General features: G+C 42.1%; 2 protein-coding genes across 2 annotated transcripts; both read right to left on the bottom strand.

The window, feature by feature from the left end:
* Positions 1-13,522: 13,522 nt before the first annotated feature.
* Positions 13,523-14,149, bottom strand: RNASE11 (ribonuclease A family member 11 (inactive); the record flags this gene model as incomplete). Its single annotated transcript, XM_080809901.1, has 1 exon — positions 13,523-14,149. Exon 1 carries the CDS (start codon positions 14,120-14,122, stop codon positions 13,523-13,525), a length of 600 nt encoding a protein of 199 aa, XP_080666027.1. The 5' UTR covers positions 14,123-14,149.
* A 4,392-nt stretch (positions 14,150-18,541) lies between these two features.
* RNASE12 (ribonuclease A family member 12 (inactive)) lies at positions 18,542-19,759 on the bottom strand (the record flags this gene model as incomplete). The annotated part of the gene is made up of 2 exons (XM_080809884.1): positions 18,542-19,017; positions 19,726-19,759. 2 exons carry the CDS (start codon positions 19,757-19,759, stop codon positions 18,542-18,544), a joined length of 510 nt encoding a protein of 169 aa, XP_080666010.1.
* Positions 19,760-22,778: the final 3,019 nt, after the last annotated feature.

Here is a 22,778-nt window from a genome sequence, read left to right as displayed (position 1 = left end):
CTTTATCAGTCTAGTTCCCTTCCTGAGACCTCCATGTACCTCCTTCTCCACACTGTCTTTGTAACTATCGGAAGACACTAACAGAAACAGAGATCATGAAAGTGACCAGAACCAGAACTGTCTTGGAACCACTAGAGTGCTGTGACAAATTGGCTGTCATGGCATGAAGCCTAACTGTGTTGTTGCAGGAGCGGTGTCCTGGGTTGTCTTACTCCACTGTGCCCTTGGCCTCCATAAGGCAACCTGAGGGATTCTCTAATACTTGTAACCCAGAGACCCAGACCGACGTGGAGATGCAGACGGAGAACCTCTGATTCCAGGGTGGATGCAACCTGTGTGTATATGAATAGAATTAAGTCAGAGAAGAGAGGGGTTAAAGAAAGGCAGATGTTGGGGGAACACGTGAGCCAGTGGAGAGAACAGGAAGAGTGAAGGCAAGAGAGCAGCAGCGAGTCAGACTGGAAGGAACAACTGGCCTACAGTGGTGCTGTGAGAGAGGGCAGTCTGGTGTGTGACCATATTCAGAAACCCTTCCTCCCATCCCTGCTTGCACACTCTCATCAGGCTCCCCCAGGGCCTCTCTTCAGGAGACAGAGTCCATTGTGACAGTCCAGGATCTCAGCACACATTCCCACAAAGGAGAACCTAGAGCCTCTGCGATGTTGTGGGCTGGAGAGAACAGGACTGCAGGTGCATGGACAGTGGGGCTCAGGGTCCTGCTGAAGACACGCTTCTCAAACTCAGGTGTAAGAAAAGTGTGAACTTCTTTAAATCCAACATGTCTGCACCAAAACCCCAGATCTTAAGGGTAGCAGTGAAACTTACCTCTGTCAGTATTTTCGGTGTCTTCTGCCTTTCTTAATTAAGAAAAGTCAAAGTATCTGAATTTGTCCTGGTAAAACAGAAAGTTCCGTTTTGGGATGTGGATGTTGAGTGGCAACATCACAGTTTCTCTTGCTGTTACAAATTGTCTTAATATGGAACCTAGTGTTGTTGTTACCTCACCTTCTAGATAACATTCTTGAAATTTAACACAAAAGCCATTAACATCCCTTGGAACTATCAAGACCCCAAAGTATGACAATTTCTTGTGTTATGAAGAACTTCTCTTTCATCAGAGTACTATTTATCTTTATCATGTGTATGGGAGAAAACCACCTGAGGCTGAGGAAATAACTAAAAGGATCAGAGGAGATAGCGCCTAACTCCACTAGCCAGGCTGGAAAAAGTCGAAATTCGTGGGACAGTAGATAGAGTACTCAGGAAGGTCTTGCCTCAGTAGTGGGGAATAATTAGCCCTAGACCACGACTGCTCTACACCCACCTAACAAATCAAATGGATCAGTGTGGTTGCAAATAGCTTATGTGTATCCCAGAAAAAAGTTCAACAAGAGTTATGGGAATACAAAAATATCCTTATGAGATAAACCAACAAGGTAAAATTCACAGCATCTGGCATCCAATCAAAAATTACTAAGCATGAGGGGCACCTGGGTGGCTCAGTCGGTTAAGCGTCTGACTTTGGCTTTGGTCATGATCTCAGGGTCCTGGGTTTGAGCCCTATATTGGGCTCCCCACTCAGCAGGGAGTCTGCTTATCTCTCTCCCTCTGCCTCTCCCCCTGCTTGTGCTCTCTCTCTCTCTCAAATAATTAATATCTTTTTTTAAAAAATGACTAAGCATGAAAGGAAGCAGGCAAGCACAAACCATAATGAGGACAATAATCATTCAATTGAATGTGACCCCCAACAGGCACAGAATAAAGACATTAAAACTATCATTATAACTGTACTTCTTATGTGCAAAAAATTAAGTAGATTCATGGACAATAGAAAAAAATCAAACTTTAAAGATGAAAACTAAAATGTGTGAGATGAAAAATACTCCAGATGGAATTAATGGCAGATTAGATATTGCAGAAGAAAGTTTAGTGAATTTGAAGGGTCTAGGAATGATCCAAGTGAACAAGAAAACAAAACAAAACAGAGTGAAAAGAGCATCAGCAAGCTGTGGAATGAATTCAAGTGACCTCAGATGGAAAATTTGAGTCCCTGAAAAAGAGAAACAGGGGGATAGAAAAAAAAATGAGAAGAAGTAGTGGCCAAACACTTTCAAAAGTTGATGGAAAGTATAAGTTCACAAATCCAAAAAAGCTCAAACTCCAAGCACAAAAATAAAGGAAACCATACCAAGGCACATCATAACCAAATTGGAAAGAAAAAAAAAAAACCCACCTAATAATGAAAGGAAACCCTTAGAGGCAGCCTCAGAAACAGAGACATGCTATGCCCGGAGAAGCAAAGATAGGGGTGATGTTAGATTTCTTCTCTGAAACAATATAAGTAAGAATAGAGTAGGAAAACATTATTAAAGTACTCACAGTAAGAAAATTAGACATAGAAATTCTATACCTGGCAAGAATATCTTTAAAGCACTAAGGCAAAATAAACACATTTGCAGATTGCAGAGTTAAGGAATGCATCACCAGCAAACACTCACTACAAGAAATTTGAAAGGAAAGGCAAAGAGGTAGAGAGAAAATTATACCAGTTGGAGATGGGAATCTACACAGAAGAATGAAGAACACTATAAATGGTAACTCCGTGGGCAAATGACTATGATTTTTTTCTTATTATTTAAATTTATTTTAAATAAAACAGACTAGGGGTGCCTGGGTGGCTCAGTCCATTGAACGTCTGACTCTTGATTTTGGCTCAGGTCATGACCTCAGCATCATAAGATCAAGCCCGGAGTTGGGCTCTGTGCTCAGAGTCCCTTTCCCTCTTCCTCTGCCCCCCTCTGCCTCTACCCCACTTGTGCGCACTATCTCTCAAGTAAATAAATAAAATCTTTAAAAAGTTAAATAAAATAAAACAGACTAAACAAAACCTGTAGCAAAGCACAATGGGATTTATATGGTATTTCAACATAAATTTATGGGATCCTATTAAAGCAGTATTGAAGAGAAAACTGATCAACACTACACATCCATAATAAATGCAATGCATCTATCTATCTACCATACACACAACACAGATGAATCTCAAAATAATTAAATTGAGTTAAAGAAGCCAAACAAAACATCATACATAGGGTATGATTTCATTTCTGTAAAACTCAAGAAAACAGAAACGAATCTATGATGAAAAGAAAACAGATCAATGGTTACTGGGAGATGGAGTGTGGGGACAGATGAGAGGAAGGAATAACCGAGGGACATGAAATTTGGTAAATGTTGGATATGATTAAAAGGGCATAGACATATGTCAAAGCTTAGGAAATTAGACAATTTAAATAAATTCTGTTTATCATATGTCAATTACATCCCAATAAAGCTCTTTTAAAAAATTAAAATATAAAGTCATATAACAAGTCTTAGTGGTGATTGGCTGATTATCTGCCACACCTTTAGAATTTTGTTATCAGGGAGGAAAAAACAAAGACTTGGGCAGAGGTTGGGGACTTGGAACAGGGATCACCATATAAAGACAAGAATTTGGGGAGTTTGAGGAATCTGGGGGCTGATCAAAGAAAAAGATTTGGCCACAGTGCAGCAGGAGCACACAACAAATTTTATGTGGGTGCTGCTTGACAGGTTTGCATGTGGGTGAAAGTCCCTCCCAGCAGGAGACCTCCCGGAGACTACAATGTGGTGGTGAGGCATTATCCTGAAGAGAGTGGGGAGCAAGAAAACTCCCAGCATAGAGGGAATTAAGAGGGAGGCTGATATGTCCAAAAGGTGGCACTCAGCAGAACTCACCGGAATCTCTATGTCAGGCAGCTCCAAAGGGCAACAGCAGCTTGTGGGTTTTTTGTTTGTTTTATAGCTACAATGTTTATTTACCATGTGCCTTACAGATGATGGATGTAGTTTTCTTTTTTTTTTTTTTTAAGATTTTTATTTATTTATTTGAGAGAGAGATCACAAGTAGGCAGAGAGGCAGGCAGAGAGAGAGAGGGAAGCAGGCTCCCCGCCCAAGCAGAGAGCCCGATGCCGGTCTTGATCGCACGACCCTGAGATCATGACCTGAGCCGAAGGCAGAGGCTTTAACCCACTGAGCCACCCAGGCGCCCCATGTTGGACATAGTTTTATGGGTTATGCAAAGCATACATGTTCTCACAGGCAAAATATATACTCACTAAGGATAGATTTAAAACAGTTGGATGGGTAAAAATCTGAGCTTGACACTGGTGATCTTTTGAGCCTATGTGTCCCACTTGCTATAAAGGAGTAAACATAGGGCTGAAATACAGGGACCATCTTTGGTTCATTTATATAACATGAACCCTCCTCAGAGCGCACTAGAAAAAAATCCACAGACCACCCCTGAACTTAGAATCCAGCCCTCACATCTCTCCATTTGAGGGTGACATGAATCCTGGGTCGAGAATTGCTTGGGGTATCTGGGTGGTTCAGTGGGTTAAAGCCTCTGCCTTTGGCTCAGGCCATGATCCCAGTGTCCTGGGATCAAGCCCTGCATCGGGCTCCCCGAATCGGGCTCTCTGCTCAGCAGGGAGCCTGCTTCCCCCTCTCTCCCTGCTTGCCTCTCTGCCTACTTGTGATCTCTCTCTCAAATAAATAAATAAAATCTTAAAAAAAAAAAAAAGAAGAATTACACTACCCTCAAAGAACATTCTCCTTTCTTTCCACTTTCAAGGAAATGGACTTTCTTCTTTTACTCCTGGCTATGGCTTTCTTCAGTGGACCTAACACACGAATCTCTGGGAAACTAGCACATTTTCCACTACTGTTCATTACTGATCACTTTCCTTACCTGGCCTGTAATACAAAAGGTGTTAACAACCCACGAGGCATATGTACAAAAACCTTCTTTAGGGATGGAAAAGAGAAAAATGCATTATATTGCTTTTGTCTCTTGGAAAATGACAACCCCCCAAAAAACCCAACCAAATTAGTATCTTAATAAATAATCCTGCCATCATAGGAAATAATAGGAAAGGTGGTGATATCTATAATATGTATAGATATCTATGATATCTATAATATGTATAGAAAATTTGGACACCTGGGTGACTCAGTTGGTTAAGTGTCTTCTTTAGGCTTGGGTCATGATCCCAGAGTCCTGGGATCAAGTCCCTCATTGGGCTCCCTGCTTGGCAGGGAGCCTGCTTCTCCTTCTGCCTGCTGCTCCCCCTGTTTGTGTTCTCTCTCTCTCTGACAAATAAAATGAATAAAATCTTTTAAAAAATATGTATAGAAAATTACTTCTTATTGATTAAAAAAAAGCAGCCACCCAATAGAAAATAGTGTTTATAAATGACCAAATATCATCTGAAAAGAATCTTGACTTGAGTAGACACGAACAGATTTACATTTTGATCAGAAAATTGTGTATGCACACTGGAGAATGGCTGGGCAGGCATGAGGTTGGGTTAGAAGAAATCAGATGGGAAGTGATTGGGAATATCTTAAACAGAAATTGGGCAGAACAAAAAGAAGATAAATGATAGGCTTAAAAATTATTTAGGACATAAAAATCACAGGACTTGCTATTAGGATGGATAAAGTATAAGGGCCTATTTAGCCAGAGCGACTCCATCTTGGTTAAAAGCCATTTTGTTGTTTGTGCAGTAAAACTTAAACTGACCCTGCAGTAAAATATGGTCAGCTAGTTCCTAATAACAGAGCCCAGAATACAAGGCCAGGTCGACCAGTTCCTGATAACAGAGCCCAGAATACAAGGACGAGTCAGGCCACGTGGAGACATCCAATCAGTAAAAAGCACACATATTGTCTCCCTAACCACCAAGGAATGTAAACCCCACCTTTTGGGTGCGAAACTTGAGCGCCAATTCTGACCAGAGTAATAGGTGAGTTCAAACAGCTACTAAAGGGTAAATTGTAATTCAATTGGCCACCTGCGTGTGACCTAACATGACTATGCAATGTTACAATCTCATTGGCCACCTAAATGTGGCCAGGCTTTTGCTCAATAAAAGTTAGTCTGTGAGGCTGGGAGGGGTCGCTCTCTTTGGAGGCGGCCCTGGCCGATCAGTCTAACTTCTAATGCTTGGCATAAAATAAAGCTTTAAATAACTTTCACTTTGTCTCAGTCTCGTTTCGTTTAATAACGGACCTAACATACAGGAGATCAGGAAAATGTGTCAAGGATAAATTCCTTGGGTGTTTCCTTAGCAGTTTTATTGAAGTGTAGTTTACATAACATAAAATTCCTTCATTTAAAATGCACAATTTCACGATTTTTGGTAAATTTAGAGTTGTGCGATTGTTGCATAATCCAGTTTTAGGACATTTGCATGACCCTTAAAAGATCCCTCGAATGTATCTGCCATCACTCCCCATTCTCCCGCCAGCCCTTGGCAAGCTCTCATCTATTTTGTGTCTGTACTTATGGTGGTTTAAATACTTAACAATTTTTTAACTGTATGATGAAGCAAAAGCGATACACATTCAGCAGAAACTGTGCTTTGACTTTTGAATTTGGTCCTTCTCCTGGGCTAGCTAGGGACACATGGAACCACGCTCTCATGCTGGGCAGCCACAGATCATGAGGGTAAACATCTGATACACTTACAACCATTCTGTACCCGTACAAGCATTCTGTTTTCCCTTTCAGTACAGTATTCAAAAATTTCATAAGATATTCAACACTTTGTTATAAAATAGGCTAGGTGTCAGATGATTTTGCCCAACTGTAAGCTAAAGTCAATGTTCTGCAATTATCCCATTCCAGTCACATTGTCTTCTTCTGTCGTAATCAAATGGAGCACTTACAGTTGCACACAGGACCAACCCAGATAATCCACATGTCAATCTCCTTAACTTAGTCATATCTGCAAAGTCTCATTTGCCATGTAACATCTGCCAGTTCTAGGGATTAGGACCTGGACATCTCTGGGAGCCATTATTCAGGCAACCAGAATTCTGTAGAGAAAACAGCATATGCATTATTTATTCTATTACTCAAAGGATCCAGTGCCCATCTGTTTACAGTGATCTTCCCACCTTCTCCTTATGTGTTTGTTTCCATTCCCAGTACCTTTTTCTTCTTCTGTTCAAATCTTAGCTATTTGAACGGATCATCCATCAAGTTTAAGATTTTATTCTTTTACAGGTACCTACACTAATCACTCCAGATGAAAGAGATATATGTATGTCCCTCTCTCTCTTAAGCTGTTCTTCAGTTGTCCTGTATCCAATACCTTGTGTAGTGAGGGTACATTTATTTATGTTTTTTCCTCACAGTAGCTGGTACAACGCCTTACATATGGAAGTTTCTCAATTGCTTGCCTGTAAACATCTTCTGCTCATTAACTGCTCTAACTACTCTTTCCCCTAACAGGCCATGTCACTGTAATCTCATTACAGTTCTCTCCACACAAGGTCCAAATGTTTATCCAACCATTCTGAGCCTGAACAAAGATGCCTTTCGACCTTTTTTTTTTTTAGATTTTATTTATTTAGAGAGAGAGAGAGTGAGCTCAAGCAGGGGAGAGGCAAAGGGAGAGGGAGAGAGAGAGAATCCCAAGCAGACTCCACACTGAGCATGAAGCCCAACTTGGGGCTCGATCTCACGACCCTGGGATCATGATTTGAGCTGAAAATTGAGTCAGATACTTGACTGCTGAGCCACCCAGGTGTTCCACATTTCAACTTTTATAATTTATGGACAGGTGACTGCCTGACATGAGAAATAAAATTACAAAGTGATAAAAAAAAAAGACGAACATAATTTTTGAACTGTGATAAAAACAAATTTACATCAGTATGATTTGCTACACATTGAGCGACGTTCATAGCCACAATCATATTGTCTGGTCATGAAGCACAGAAGGAAGCAGTTCATTAAAACTGTTACAATGAGCATGACTTCTCATGACTTTCATAGAGACAGCCGAGAGATTCCAGAGTTTTCTAAAGGAAAACAAGGGGGAGGTTAGCAGACCAGGGAGCAGACTAGCAGAGGCCCCCACTAAAAGGGCTTGATGTGTACCCCGGGGGAGTCCAGAAATTCATGCTGTTCTTGTCCTTTTCCACCTGGGCAACTCAGAGCCATGTGTTCCAGGAGCCTGGATTGACAGGTGCTGAAACCATGGCAGATTGAATAGTGGCCTCTAAGTGAGGCCTGATCAGTGAGTCTGAATGCAAGCCCAGAGAAAAACACTAAAGTCAAGTCGTGCAAAGCCTGAAAGGAAAAGAGAAAGCAGAGACCGTGATAGGGTGCAAAAGGGAGACGTGTGTTGGGGGCACAATCTGGGCAAGAGAAGAGAACACAGGCTGTGGATGAGGAAGGGATAGAAGGGGAAAGGTGTCAGAAGGGGAACAGAAAGAGTGGTCACTCTTCCTGTGGGCATCTCTCAAGGGTCCGTCCTTCCAGCCTTGCTCCTATGTCCCTAGTCTCCCTAATTCTTCCTCTGAGGGGCCCTGCGACCTGTGGCCAGGAAGGGTGTTTAATGAGTTGGGTCTGAGAGCTCAGCTCATTTCCCGGAAAGGAGAACATGCAATTCTTAGAACAGCCCGAGCTGGGGAGAGCGAGGGGAGCAAACCAAGTGGCATAGCCTGGAGCTTTCATGCCTCGGGCTCTGCCAGGGGAGGTCCTATTCTTTGACCTTATACAGGACAGGCCCCAGGGCCTACTCAGGCTCTGAGTGAGATCCCAAACTCAAAGTCATAAGGGTCAGAATTGACTGAGTTGAGTCTCTTACCTAGAGGATGTATGAGAGGAGGTGGGAGTGTCATCCGTTAAATAAAGAAATCAAATGTGCAGAGAACCTGAAAACTAGAATGGGTCTTAGTTCAAGTTGTTCTTCAGACAGATAGCAAATGTACTAATTTGTTCTCCCAGGGCGAGTGCACAAGAATGTCCCCTTTCCTGTACCTATACCACCTATGTTATTATTTTAAATCTTATTTCTGCTAATTGGGCAGGTAAAAAATATCACATTGTTTTTATTTATATTGCCTTTAGTAGAAAGTGGGGAAATCTCCAAATGTTTAATGACTATTTATTTCTCCTTTTGTTAATTTTCTGTCTGTGTTCCTGGCTTATTTTTCTGTAGGTGTATTCATCTTTATCTTATTAAACAGACAGCTGTCTTTATATATGAAAGACATCAGCCCTTTGTCAGCCATATATATATTGCAAATGCTTTTCTTCAGTTGTGTTTAACACAGTGCCCCGATCTAACCATAATGAAAATAGAAATGATAATTCTCAAACCATTCCTGTGAGGTGGGGTTTTTATTCAGGAGCATTTCACTGTTATTTTTCTGTATAGTTATGGGCAAGTTTGCTTTATCCTAGGATTTAAAAAAGCGTGGTCTATGGAATCAGACCATCCTTGTTTGTTCCGGAGGCGGGGGTGGGGGGGGTGAGAGGGCGGCGCTTACTGTGTGTGTGAGACTTTGTACATTAACTGAAGTCTTCGTGCTTCCGTTTCTTCTTTACTGAAGTGGATGATAATAGCCTACCTTGTGGAGGTTTTTCTGAGAATACAAAAGCACCTGGCCCTTTAGAAGCACTCAATTGTTGTTATTAATTATTATTATTACCTATGAATCATCCCTGTGGTAATTTTCATATGTGATCTTGAAAAATTTTAACATATTAATAAACAGGAAGGTGTAGGGCTTTAAAACAGCCATCTTCTCCACAACCTGCCAGTTCTTTGTTTGCTGGAGCAAAAAGGATGCGTTTCATGTGTGTGATCCTTCTTCTAACATGTGGGCAACTCTTGTATTTTGGGAAACAGGAGTCGCTGTAACAGTGCAGGTGTGTTTGCTCCCAGATGTATCCCATGGCCAGGGAGCTTCAGGACAGCAAAATACTGTCTTGATAGTTCTGGGACACTGTGTATGAGGTAGATGCTCTTTTGAATTAAATTGACTTGTTTTGCCCTAGTGCTGTCCTCAAAAGCTCTGAATGCATAGGCAGCAACCTTTTTTCTCTCATTGGGACTAGAATTAGAATGTTTTGTACCTGGAAACATAGTTCATCTAACCTGGTGGTGTCCAAACTTCGAACCACATCAGCAAACCTAACACTTGTAAAAATCCCACACGTTCTAGTCCTGTCTCTGAGCTTTCGAACCCAAATCTCCTGAACTGGGGCCCAGGGATCTGTATTTAATAATAGCTCCAAAAGCTAGTACATTTTTAGGGTAGGGCTTGGCTAACAGAACAAAATCTCAAAATACAGTGCATTTAAAAATATACATATTTAGGGACGCCTGGGTGGCTCAGTTGGTTAAGCGGCTGCCTTTGGCTCAGGTCATGATCCCAGCGTTCTGGGGTCGAGTCCCACATTGGGCTCCTTGCTCAGCAGGGAGCCTGCTTCTCCCTCTGCCTCTGCCTGCCTCTCTGTCTGCCTGTGCTCACTCTCTCTGACAAATAAATAAATAAAATCTTAAAAAAATATATACATATTTATTTTTCTCTCATATAGTAGTCCCAAATTAAGCAGTCCAAATTGGCAAGACAACTCTGCCTCACACAAGTATGCAGGCACACGCTTTCCTTCCCTTTTGCTGTTCAGCCCATGCCTAGAATGCTATTATCATCTGAGTGAATGCAGTTGAGTCACAGACATTTCCATTTTGGGATCCAGCTGTTGGGAAGAGAAAAAAAATCACCACAGAGGAGACCAGTCCAGTGTCACAAGACCGGGATGTTGAAGTGGCATGCGTCACAGCAGCTCAGAGAGCCCGGGAAGGGAAGTCTCACTAGGAAGCCCCGTGCCTCACTGGACCCCTTCCACTTGAGACCAAGGAGGATGGTTGGGGGTGGACAACCTGAAATGATTCAGATGCATACCCAAGTCTAAGAACCCAGATCTAATCCTGCCTCTGCATTGTGTAGATAAGGAAACTGAATCCTAGTCATGTGGAATGACTCGGGGGTGGGGGAGTACGATGAGTCAGTAAAGCATATGAGGACTTACCTGTGATGTCATGAAGGCTCTCCTTACTTCAGTACCATCCTGGGCCCTTGGAGCCAGGGACTTGTTTTGCGCTAGAACTGTTCGTTAAAGGAAATTTAGTGCACTTTATGTTGGAAAAGCAGAGAGAGTGGTTAGAAGCCAGAAGGGCACGTCTCTTATGCTAAATAACCCTTTTAGTATCCCTTTCTCAAACCTCTCTTTATCACTACATTCCCAATGTCCTCTCTCTATCTGACTCTCCCTTCCATGGGCCTTGTGATTAGATCTGTCTTCTTTATTCCCTCATTTCATCCTCTCTAATGTTTCTTTGCCACTACAGGCAGATGACACATATCCACTCTCAGGTAACTTTCTAGCAAGTGTAAGAGACACTTTTTGGGCCCTCCCTAGCCAGATGGGCTTGTGTGATTGAGCAGAGTGAGGGGATAGAGTAAGAAAGGGACTAGGTTTATCAGGACCAGCCCAGCAGCACAGCGAAGACAAGGATACAAATTCTGTGGGCTGTGAAGACAACAGCCTCAAAGCATCAGAGCCAGGCAGTGCTGGGTCAGGCTAGGTGAGATGAGAATGGGGCATTAACAGCTTTGAAAGCCAGCCTGAGAAATTTAGGTATATAGCTACAAGAAAAAAAAGCTCTCTAGCCCTCTATGGTTTGGAGGAGAGACGGGACATTATGAAGAATTAATGCTTTAAAATATGAACTCCCTTGCCTATTGTCATCATGAATGATCTTAGGATACCCATTATGCCAAAGGGGTGACAGTCTTCAAGGGTAGGAAATGCTAGTACTCAGGAGCCTTGACTCCCAATGGCACCCCCATATTTGATATCTTTCAGACTTCATAATATGATGATTAGTTAGATCCTGGGAGCTCCTGATTCCTTTACAGAAGTGGAGGGGTTTGGTCTTAAGACTCTTTAAAGGATGTTCCTGGTCTAGAAAGAGGTATCTTCACCGGGTCTTTGCTCTTCTCTCCTGGTGAAGGAAGAAATCTGTACTAAATTCTGAATGAGGCTGTATTTACTTTTTCTTACCTATGACCCAAAAACTCTGCCAGAGTTTGAATCGTTGTTGTCTCTGGGGCTGACATGTTCATCACCTAGAGCTAGACTCTATAGTAAGACTCTACTGTAGGAAAGAAGTTATTCAGATTTGAACCAAGTTTGAACCAAAAGGAGACCCATTGGACTTCTCTGCTAACCATAGAACCTATATTCCATGTCTGGTTAGTGAGTGGTAACACCAGCCTTGCTACATAATCTTATCCCTGGAATGGAACCCAGTGACCACGTCTCCCTTCCAGGGTCCTGGGTTCTCCCCCTACAGAGAAGAAAACTTTGAGACCCAAGCATTTCCCTCTATCACTTTCTCCTCTGGCTGCCAAGAGAAAAGGGACTAACTTAACTAGCTAACTACCCACCTATTTGGCCAAGCCCATAGTGACTGTTAACTTAAGCACCGACCACACTGACAAGGAAAACCCAGCTAAAAGATACAAAAGTATCTGCCCTTAATGCCTCATCCTGGTTGATTGTCAGAGTTCTGCAGTTTTAATGCAATGAGGATTCTGTACAAAATGTGAACAACATTAGGAAAACTGACGTCTAAAGAGTGATGCACAGTAAGAAAAGTGTTGCAATGATGTAACATTTATTTACAAGCCTTTATTTGAAATCAGGACATAAAAAAGAGTTGTCTTGGGTGGAGGGAGGATGTAAGATGAGGGAGCCAGGACATGTAGGCACACATTAATGAATGAGATCATTGCCCATACTTTATGTAGAGTGTTGAACCATAAAAACTTATAAATATATAATTGGTAATGAAAAAAATCCAATATGACATCATAAACAAGATTGAAGACTAAGCCGGCCCAGCACTTGGCTCAGATGTCTCATTTGCCATCTTTCTACCTGCTCTATTCCTCCTTGGCTTACCATCCCTCAGGAAATTAAGATTATGCTGAGTAAAAATGGCAGTAAGAGCTTTATTACTCCATCTGTAGCAACCTGGGATACAGATGATGGAGGAACGGAGATTGCACGGGGCCAGACCTGTTGACTGAGGTCAACAGCTAAGCAAAAAAGCATCTTTTTGCTCTGTCATCTTCTGGAGGATCGGGAGACACCTGGTGTCATGGCCGGGTGCTCAAGTTTGTGTGTATCAATGTACACATTTATTTGAAAAGAAACAGCGATAATAATATCTCTGATGCTCATTCACTATTTCTCTGAATAGTCTCAGTGGCAGTACCATTAACTTTCAATTACCAATATTGGCTTGGGGCCTTTTCTCCTCAGTTTTGTCAAGTTGGGTGGACTCTACTTCTTGGCTTTATAGCTATGCTAGGATGGAATTCAGTTTAGTTCAGAGAAACTGTAAGAGATAAAAGAAAGAGAGTATCTGTACTCCAGGATCAGTTACAAATTTTAATCAAATTCTCCACAATTTGGGATTTTTTCATTTTCCAGTTAGTATAGATAATCAAGAGTTTACTACAGAGCTAAAAGGGTAGATACAGATAATAGAAGTAAATAAACGAAATGAAAATGAGTATGTCCTTCTTTAGATAGACTCTGGTCTCAAAGCCCCATAGGATTTACAGCTTAGAGCCACTAACTAACCAGCTCATCAGAGAATGACCTGTCAGCACTGCCAATATTTTCTTTAATGAGGTATCACTGTGGTATTGGCATCTGGGGAATTTTTTGTCCATAGTGAGTTGGCACATAGTGGTGTCCAGGTCTGGGCTCCTAGAGCAGCTTATGCCAAGAATCTGTCCATACTTGCAGCTGGAGGCTTTGGGGGCTCCACGAATCACTTCCATGGAACCATGGATGAAGTTGTAGCTTAACTTGCACGACTCATTAGCTTCTGAAACTTTTCTCCAGGCCACCAAGTCATTGCAGTACTCTTTGTCATTACCTGGACTCTCTCCTTTGGCGAAGGTATAATGTAATCTTCTGAAGGTCAATAATGAGGAAGACAAGATACCCTTGGACACACTGAGGCTGGTATTTTTATAGGACAGAGTCAAGTTCATTAATACCTCAAGAGTCTGTTTTTCTTGGTCACTGTTTGCCAAGTCATACTTCATCTCTCCCCCTGAAGATTCCTCTTTAATTATCTCCATTATGCTTTCTGAAGCTCCTGCGAGAACCAAACCCAGGCTGAGTAGCAGCAGAGAGAAGGTCTCCATCTCAGATCTAGGATAATCTCTTCTGTAATAGAAATTTTAAAAAAGTAAAAGATGAAAATAAGCAGAATATTAATGAGATCGTTCTCTTTTCCTTATGGCAGTTAGTTCAGGGTTGACTCGGACATACAAGCTCGGGCTCCTTCGATGGAAGGATGATGGCATGAAAAGATAATCAGCTGTGGAATCTGCAGACCCAGCTTCAAATCTCTGCCTACCCACTCATAAACAATTTACTCTGCCTCCTTTAACCTCAGTTTCCCCCATGTGAAAAAAGGAAAGGTGAGACTTATACAAGGGAATGTGTTTAAAGTGCCCCAAACCAAGTAGTTAGCTCTCTCCCTTTTTCCCGTGTCTATAATCTCACTGGAAAGGTCTGTAACCCATATTGTGGTCTCAATAATCTCACCCAACACATTCCTTACTACTGCCAGGTCTCCTACAGCCTCACACGGTACCTGGCACACGGCAGCCATTTAAAAACATTGCTCATTTCTTTTCCCTCCCATCCTCAGTCATGGAATTCCTCTTTACCAGTTCCTTTGGCAAGTGGGTCCCACAGAGAAAGAATCCAGCTTGTTACAGGAGCATGAAGTGAAACTGTATTTGTTTCCTGAAGGTTTCTGCTATTGGTCTAGCTGAGGGAAGGAGGGGCAAGAAAGGGTAGGTAGAATTGCATGAGACAGAAGGAGGGGACAACACAGAGACAAGGATGCTCAGAGAACTTCATAAATGAGCCTTTGGCCGCCAGAACCCCTGTGACATGGGCAGCATCACGGTTCCTTCTTCTGTGGAAACTTCCCTGTTTATTGTTTAACCCAGAGTGATTTGTTTTTAGCTTTTTTGAAACCCTATAGCATAGATTACATCACACATCATTTTATATGTTCTCTTTTTTTTTAGAGGTTTTTTTTTTTTTTTTTAAATTTGACAGAGATCACAAGTAGGCAGAGAGAGAGGGAAGCAGGCTACCCCCTGAGCAGAGAGCCCAATGTGGGGCTCGATCTCAGGACCCTGGGATCATGGCCTGAGCCGAAGGCAGAGGCTTTAACCCACTGAGCCATCCAGTGCCCCGCATTTTATATGTTCTTATGTTCTTTTAAAATTCTTTTTTTTACTTCATTTTATATGTTCTTTAAAAATTTTTCACGTTGGTTGACATATGTAATTCTTTTCTCCTTTTTAAGTATGAAAATTCCTTGAGCCTGGAACTTAGTTTCTGCATCTTTTTATTCTGTACAGAATCAAACACCGAACTACAAAAATGCTTGTTTCTCAACATTTGTTAACAACATAACATGGCTTGACAAATGCAGAAAATCCTTTACTTGAGATCAGTGCTGGGAAATTCATAATGAAAATCTCAGAAAGAATGGTTATTCAGGGTGAGAATTCCTTTCTCTTGCTCTAGAAAGCATTTCTTTCATTCCCACCCCTAAGAACCTTTATTTCCTTGTATCCCTGCATTATCACTCTTACCTCCTAACCACTTCTCCTTGCCCCTCCAATTCCCTGGATATACTACTTTTCTAAAAAGAGCACTTGAAATGACTATTTCAAAAACCTTAAAATATTCGCATTGCCTGCTGGAGGTACTCTAACCCCCTGAGGCCACCTAGTCAAGGCTCTTCTTGATCTAATCTCAACCTGCTTCTCAGGGCTCTCTCCCATTATTTTGGTACACAGAGCTGCCCTAGTCAAATCAGCGTGACCCACCCTTCTCTGAATATGCCCTGTTCTGTCTCTCCGTTTTTGGTCCTTTCTTGGAAGACTACTCTTTTCTGCCTCTTGAAATCCTTCAAAGCCCAATTAAGTCATATTCTTTCTTTAACACATTTTTCACTAATTAAGTCTACCAAATCCTGGTCTCCTTATCACTCATTTCTTTCTTTTATTATTATTGAAGTATAATTGACAGGCAATGTTATGTTAGTTTCAGATGTGCAACATATTGATTCTATAATTCTATATAATCATTCGCTTCTTATGTCACTCATTTGACATGAACACACATGGACTTGTACTTTTTATTATATTTAATTTTAAAATGTTTTGTGTGTGAAATTAGAGCAAAGACCCAGTACTAAGAATATATGAGCCTTAATAACTGGGTTGATTAGATTATTGATAGATGATTAGGAATTAATGGATGTGTTCATGTGTGTGGCTTGAGCATAGACTTGCTGCAAGTTGAAGGGAGTAGGGAAGAAGGATTTAGATTTTTTTCCTAAATATCCTCTACTGTCAACATCAGTAGTGAGATGATAATAGAAAAACAGAAAGACAATGAGGAGAAAAATGAAAAGGAAGAACAGTGCAGAGATTCTGCACTGAACTATTTTTCTGAAACATCTTTTTCATGTGCATAGAATTCACAGCTACCTGGGTTTGATTTGGACTACTAGGTGTCCATTAAAAAAAAAAACAACAACAAAAAACCTTCTTGAACTACAAATGTCTAAGACATCGCAATTCATTTGAATTGGGTTTTGATCCCTATTGAATGAAAATATTCTGAGAATAAATTTCACTGGAGAGTCTCAGTTACTCACACCTTGGTGGGAATGCATTTATCTGCAAGATATTGTTTCTACTTAGAAGGAGAGAGGTTGAGGGAGAAAGGAAAGAAAAAGCAGCGGGAAGGAAAAAAGAGACAATAAAGCCTAGGGAGAGGTCCAGGAAAAGGAATCAGAATTCAGAACATAGAAACGGAAACTTTAAAGACTCATTTCAGCTACTTTAAATGATGGGGCTACAGGTCATATGCTAGGGACCACTTGATCCTGCTCAGCTTCCTTGGTGACATCCAAACATCCACGAAGACAGAAATGACAGTGGGACTTCCCTGGAGAAATGGGTCTTGAGCAAGGCTTGCCTACTTACAAGGCTTCAAAGTGTCCTTTACTTGCAACTGTAAATGTCCTCCCTCTGTGAACTGAATCAATCAGTTAGAACTTGATGCTTGCAAAAGACAGAGTTAACAACTAGCATAGGTGTACCTCCTTTTCTGATCTGACCTTGAACTAAGTCCATATCAATAATGCAATAGTTGAAGTCTCTCAACTGAAAAGATAAGAACAGAAAGGGCCCTCTAAATATTGTGCATTGCCTGTGTCCGCTCTAGGTCACTGTGTTTCTGACTCTCACAGGATGGAAATGTCATAGCTCAGAATCAATGACCCCATAATCTGGTGCTTAGCTGCCAATTACCCCTTGTTTCTTGCTACTCCTCTGTACTAACCCTCCCCTCCAACAAGGAGAAATGGAACTGTGGAGTAACAGGCCTGGAAACCTCAAAGACTACCTAGTCCAAGCCCCTCACTTCCCAGGTGTGGGGACTCATGCTCAGAGAAGAACAGGACTTAATCAAATCCCCGGAATAAGGAACCTCTTCTTCTTTTCATTCTCTCCCCTCGCCTTCTAACTCTAAAGATGCCTTGCCCACAGCTGGATGTGGGAGAGCTAAACAACCAGCTCGGCTGTAAGATCTAAAAGGGGAAACAAGTTAGGAGTCTGGATGCAAGTTCTCTGTTCCTTCCAGGGATGCAAGAGGAGGGGCACTGAGCTCTGAGAGTTTCAATCCCGTCCTAGAAATCCTGATTTGCTGCTCTCCAGTCTAAGGGACATGGTTTCTGACCAGTCAGGCAATCCTTCCGATCTCCCTTTCCCTTTCTTTCAAGGCACAGAGGCAGCTGCTGAATGGAAACAGATGCAGTTTGAATTATATGTGCCATCTTTAGAGAAGTCCCTAACTGACTACTCCAAGTGCCTCGACACCTAGGATCAAGTCTGGGAGTACAACATGATGAGAGGAGACACTCAACTCCAGGTACAAAACTTAAGGGGGCTACCAAAAAGCCCCGTAATCAAGATAAATAACATTTTAATGCAATAGTTAAAAATCTTAATTTAATGCAAAATAACCTCTGATCAAGAATCTGACCCTGTACTGGCACAATTCACTAACACCCTAACTCCAACCCTGTCAGACTGGATCTTGACTTAAAACTTAGATATTTTATTCACCAGAGATTTCTGCATTAATTTTTTAAATTTGTGTATCTAGATTATGGGGATTTGGGGTGCCCCTTAAATTTTGAACCTGAAATGAGTGCCTCGCTCACTTTGCTCTAATCCCAGTTCTGCCTCAGATTCACTTTTGGCTCTCAACAAATGACCCAAAGAATGATGACCCAAATGACACATGCAGAGTTTATGATTTAATTCAGTAGAGGTTTTTTTTTTTTTTAATTAAAGCAGAATAAAAAGATTCCAGCTCAGCAATACTGGAAGGATAAATGAATTACTAATGGCTACCCAGTTCGCTCAAGGCATTACCCCAGGTCCACAGTTCAGGTGCGCTTCGGGGAGAGCGAGCACCCCTGAGAGAGAAAAGAGAGGATCTCAGGCACTGGTCTCAACTTACTCAACATACCTCTGGAGACTAACTGGCCCCATGTCATCACAAGTGACCATGATGAACCCCTTTATGGAGGATACGCTGTACCTGCAGGCAGGATATCTAGTGCCTCCAATGAGCCCACACACAGTCATTTTGAACTTGGTCATGCTCTGGTAACATAAAATGGAAGAATGGTTCTGACAAATCCTCTTCTTGGAAGAGGCGCAGACCTTATTGATATTTCTAGGCCTCTCGTGGATGAAAACGTGCTCCTTCTTGCAGGTGTTGTCAGGTCCCCTGATGACTCTTTGCAAGACCATATGGTTGCAGTACCGTACGGGAATGTCACTCTGAGGGTAGTCTACATGCAGCTGCTCCATGGTTGGCCCCTCTCCTTTCTCATTCAGCTCATTCTCCCAGAACAGAAGCAGCAGAAAAATGATCACCATTAGGATCATCAGGGGTAAGAGTCCCTTCACATCTTCTGCTCTAACTCCTGTAGAGTAAGAAGAGACAGGACATAGCTAGGGTAATCACATTCCTCAAGCCCCAGCCCATGATTTGCTCCCCAACACTTGGGATATTTTACTTCCTTCTCTATGATAATTGAAAGCTCATGTGAGGAGGGCCTGGTTGGCTTAGTCAGTTAAGCCTCTGCCTTCAGCTCAGGTCAGAATCCCAGGGTCTGGGGATCGAGCCCTGCACTGCAGCGGGCTCCCTGCTCAGTGGGGAGCCTGCTTCTCCCTCTCCTGTTCCCCCTGCTTGTGCTCGTGCTCTCTCTCTCTCTCTCTAATAACTAACCAACTAAACAAATAAAATCTTTAAAAATGATAAGTGACCCTGCAAGCTCCAGCTAGAGGTACAGGTCCTCACGAAAGCCCTTCTGGACTATTGCAGCTCTCCAAGTCTGGCACTGAACTGTTCTCTGATCAGTCTACTGTGTTGTATTTGTTCTGCTTCTGCAAGCTCCTTGAGAGCTCCTTTTTCTCCTGAATCCATCAGAGTGCTTACCACAGAGCCAAACATGTAGAAGGATGCTCAGCAGTACCCATGCCTGATTGTTTTTTTCCTATTGCCAAATGACTTCCTCTCCCATAATTGTATCAACACTAATTTCATCCAATTCCACATGTGTTCAGCACTGTCTACTAATCTGTTCTTCCCAGTTCTTCCCGATCTATCCTACTAGGCTAGTTCCTCTCACCTGTTGTTTTTGCTGTAGCTCTCACTGGTAACATATCCTTGTGATCATAGATCTGAGAAAGTCCTAGCTGTTCCTTGACAATAATGGGTGGGCAGCCAGTTGGGTGTGGGGAGGGCCAGAATATAAAGAGTAGAAAGGGAGGAGCCTGGGGGGAGTGTGCTTGGGTGCCACTGGGAAGGACACCAAGTTAACTTCAGAGGGAGAGTTGACTAAGGAAGGTCCTAAATGTGTCCTCATTTAATAAGCGTGAACTTTCCCAAACATTTATTAAAGTCCTGATGTGTGTCAGACACAGAATCCTCTGTTTTCCAGATTTTCAGTTTGTCCTTACAACAAACCCATGAAGTACCTATTACCCTCATTTCATTAACGAAGAGTTGAGTTGCAGAGAGCTTGAGGCGGAGAGGGAGATGGCGAGAGTAGCAGGAGTCTCACCCTCTCAACACTTCACACTTGAACACCAAGTTCTAGCAAGTGTCATTCCCATGAGGTGTACAGGATAGGACAGAAACAACTCCCTGATGTTAACATTAGTCCTGATAAAGCCCTGGGCTGCTGGGGGAGTGTGGCAATGGTTCCTAAACCCTGCTGAACATTGGAATCCCTTGAGCAGTTCTCAATGCCAGCTTGAGACATTCTGCTTTAATTGATGTTGGGTGTGACCTGAGTTTGAGATTAGTAAAAGCTCCCCGAGTGATTCTAATATGGACCAAAATTTGGAATCACTGGCCTATGGTATTCTTGGGAAACTGACATGGGGAATGAGCAGACGAGGGTTTGGTGAAAGACAGTGTCATAAGGCATTGAGAAAATAGAAGACTTTTTATTGCTATCATCTCCTGGTCATTTGATATAGAAATGGGAAAATGGACTTAATTTTACTACTTCTTGCCCTGAAATGATTTCTCTTTTGGAGAGACAGCTACATAGTCTCTCCTGTGCACATTGGTGTCTTTCTAACTGGTAAGAAGAAAAGGATTTTGGGGTGGAAAATACTGGAAAAGGCTCCAAAGAATGGGGTCTCTTTCTGTATAACAACAAAAGCATAATTCCAGAGCATGAAAATGAACAACAAGGAGGTTATTATTTACTTTCCCCAAATGTACATAATGGGCATCCTCTCAGAATTCAAACTGTCCTGTTTGGGGTGTGGGTTGCCCAGTGCCACCAAGACATAAATGCATTAATTAATTGTTTCTAGTGAACAAATTTTGATTCACACACTATTTGCAGAAACATTTTCACTGTATAAAGAGAAATATATATACATATTGTAACATGTTCAATATATCCTGCTGAGACTTCCAAGTAGCGGAATTACAAATGGTATGTTAAGTTTACAAACCCGAAGGCAACATTTGTCACAAAATTTATCCTCATCTGAGGCAGCTGAACCTGTCTGTACATTTCAGAAAATTACCCTGTAGAAATTGAACTGAGACTGGGTTCAATTGTTCAATAGCATTGGCAGCCTGGGAGAAAATACTTGTAATGCCTAAAACCAATTAAGAGGTAAAATCTAGGGAGCACCTGGGTGGCTCAGTGGGTTAAGCCTCTGCCTTCGGCTCAGGTCATGATCTCAGGGTCCTGGGATCGAGTCCCGAATCGGGCTCTCTGCAACACGAGGAGCCTGCTTCCCCTTCCCCCTCTGTCTGCCTCTCTGCCTACTTGTGACTACTCTCTCTGTCAAATAAATAAATAAAATCATTTTAAAAAAAAAAGAGTTAACATCTAGATATAACTGACTCACTTGTGTCAGCAATAAAAAGGAAACTGCAAGGATGTCTGCATGGCTCAGTGAGTTAAGCCTAAGATTGTGATCTCAGGGTCCTGGCATCAAGCCCCACTTCAGGCTCCCTACTCAGCAGCGGGGAGTCTGTTTCTCCCTCTCCCTCTGCCTGCTGCTCCCCCTGCTTGTATTTGCTTTCTCTCTGTCAAATAAATAAATAAATAAGATCTTAAAATTTTCAGAGAAGAAAAAAACTCAAAAACAATGAAAAGCCAGTTTGAGAAGAGAAAGCCAAAGTTGATAGATGCTCAACTTCATTAGTAATCAAATTAATGGGAATTAAGATAACCGATAGATATCAGTTCGTAACCATCAGATTGCCAAAAATGAGAAATCTTACATCAAGTGCTGGTAAAAATGTTAGTGGGCATGAAAATCGGTGTGGTGACGCTGGAAAATAATTGTGAAGTATTTGGTGAAATGAAGAATGGGCATACCCTGAGCCCTTGGGAGTTCTTCCAGATGGAGCACATGGAAGGATATTCATTCCAGCACTATTGGTGGCCAAACAGGACTGGAGGCAACTTAAGTGCCCCCCAGTAAAGAAGCACTGGATACATAAAATAGTATGAAGGAGTTTCAAATAATGCACTAGATTTACAAATAGCAACATGGATAGAACTCAAAAACATGGTGCTGTGTAAAAAACAGTAAGAAACAGAATGAAAATTCTTTCCAGTTTATTTATTTATTTAAATTTTATTCATTTATTTGACAGACAGAGATCACAAGTAGGCAGAGAGGCAGGCAGAGAGGAGGGTGGGAAGCAGGGTCCCCACTAAGCAGAGAGCCCCATGGGGAACTTGATCCCAGGACCCTGAGACCATGACCTGAGCCAAAGGCAGAGGTTCAACCCACTGAACCACCCAGGTGCCCCTCCAGTTTATTTAAATTTAAAACTTACATGCTCCAAAATAAGACAACGAATTTTCCAAGGTTTCACAATATCTAAATAGGATGGAAGAACGTGAATTAAATACTCTAGCATAGGTGCCTAGGAGGGTGAGAGGAACAGAAGCAGGCACAAGGAATAAGAGGGGAAATAATAAAATTGAATAAAACAAAAGAGAAGCCTAGCACGGGCTGTAAAGGGACTAGGACACACCCAGTTCCGTGTGTCTGAAAAGGAGGAGGGAGGGAGAAAAGAAGGAAAGATGGAAGGAAGGGGGCAAGAGGAGGAGGAGGAGGAGAGGAGGAGGAAGAAAAGGAAAGGAAGGAGTTGTTGGGGGGGGGAAGAAGTGAGATGAGGAGGGGGAGGAGGGGG

Source organism: Martes martes, assembly GCF_963455335.1.
Source record: "Martes martes genome assembly, chromosome: 7".
Classification (NCBI taxonomy): domain Eukaryota; kingdom Metazoa; phylum Chordata; class Mammalia; order Carnivora; family Mustelidae; genus Martes; species Martes martes.
Note: the sequence above shows the minus strand (reverse complement) of the source record. Positions and strands in the feature narration are given on the sequence as shown.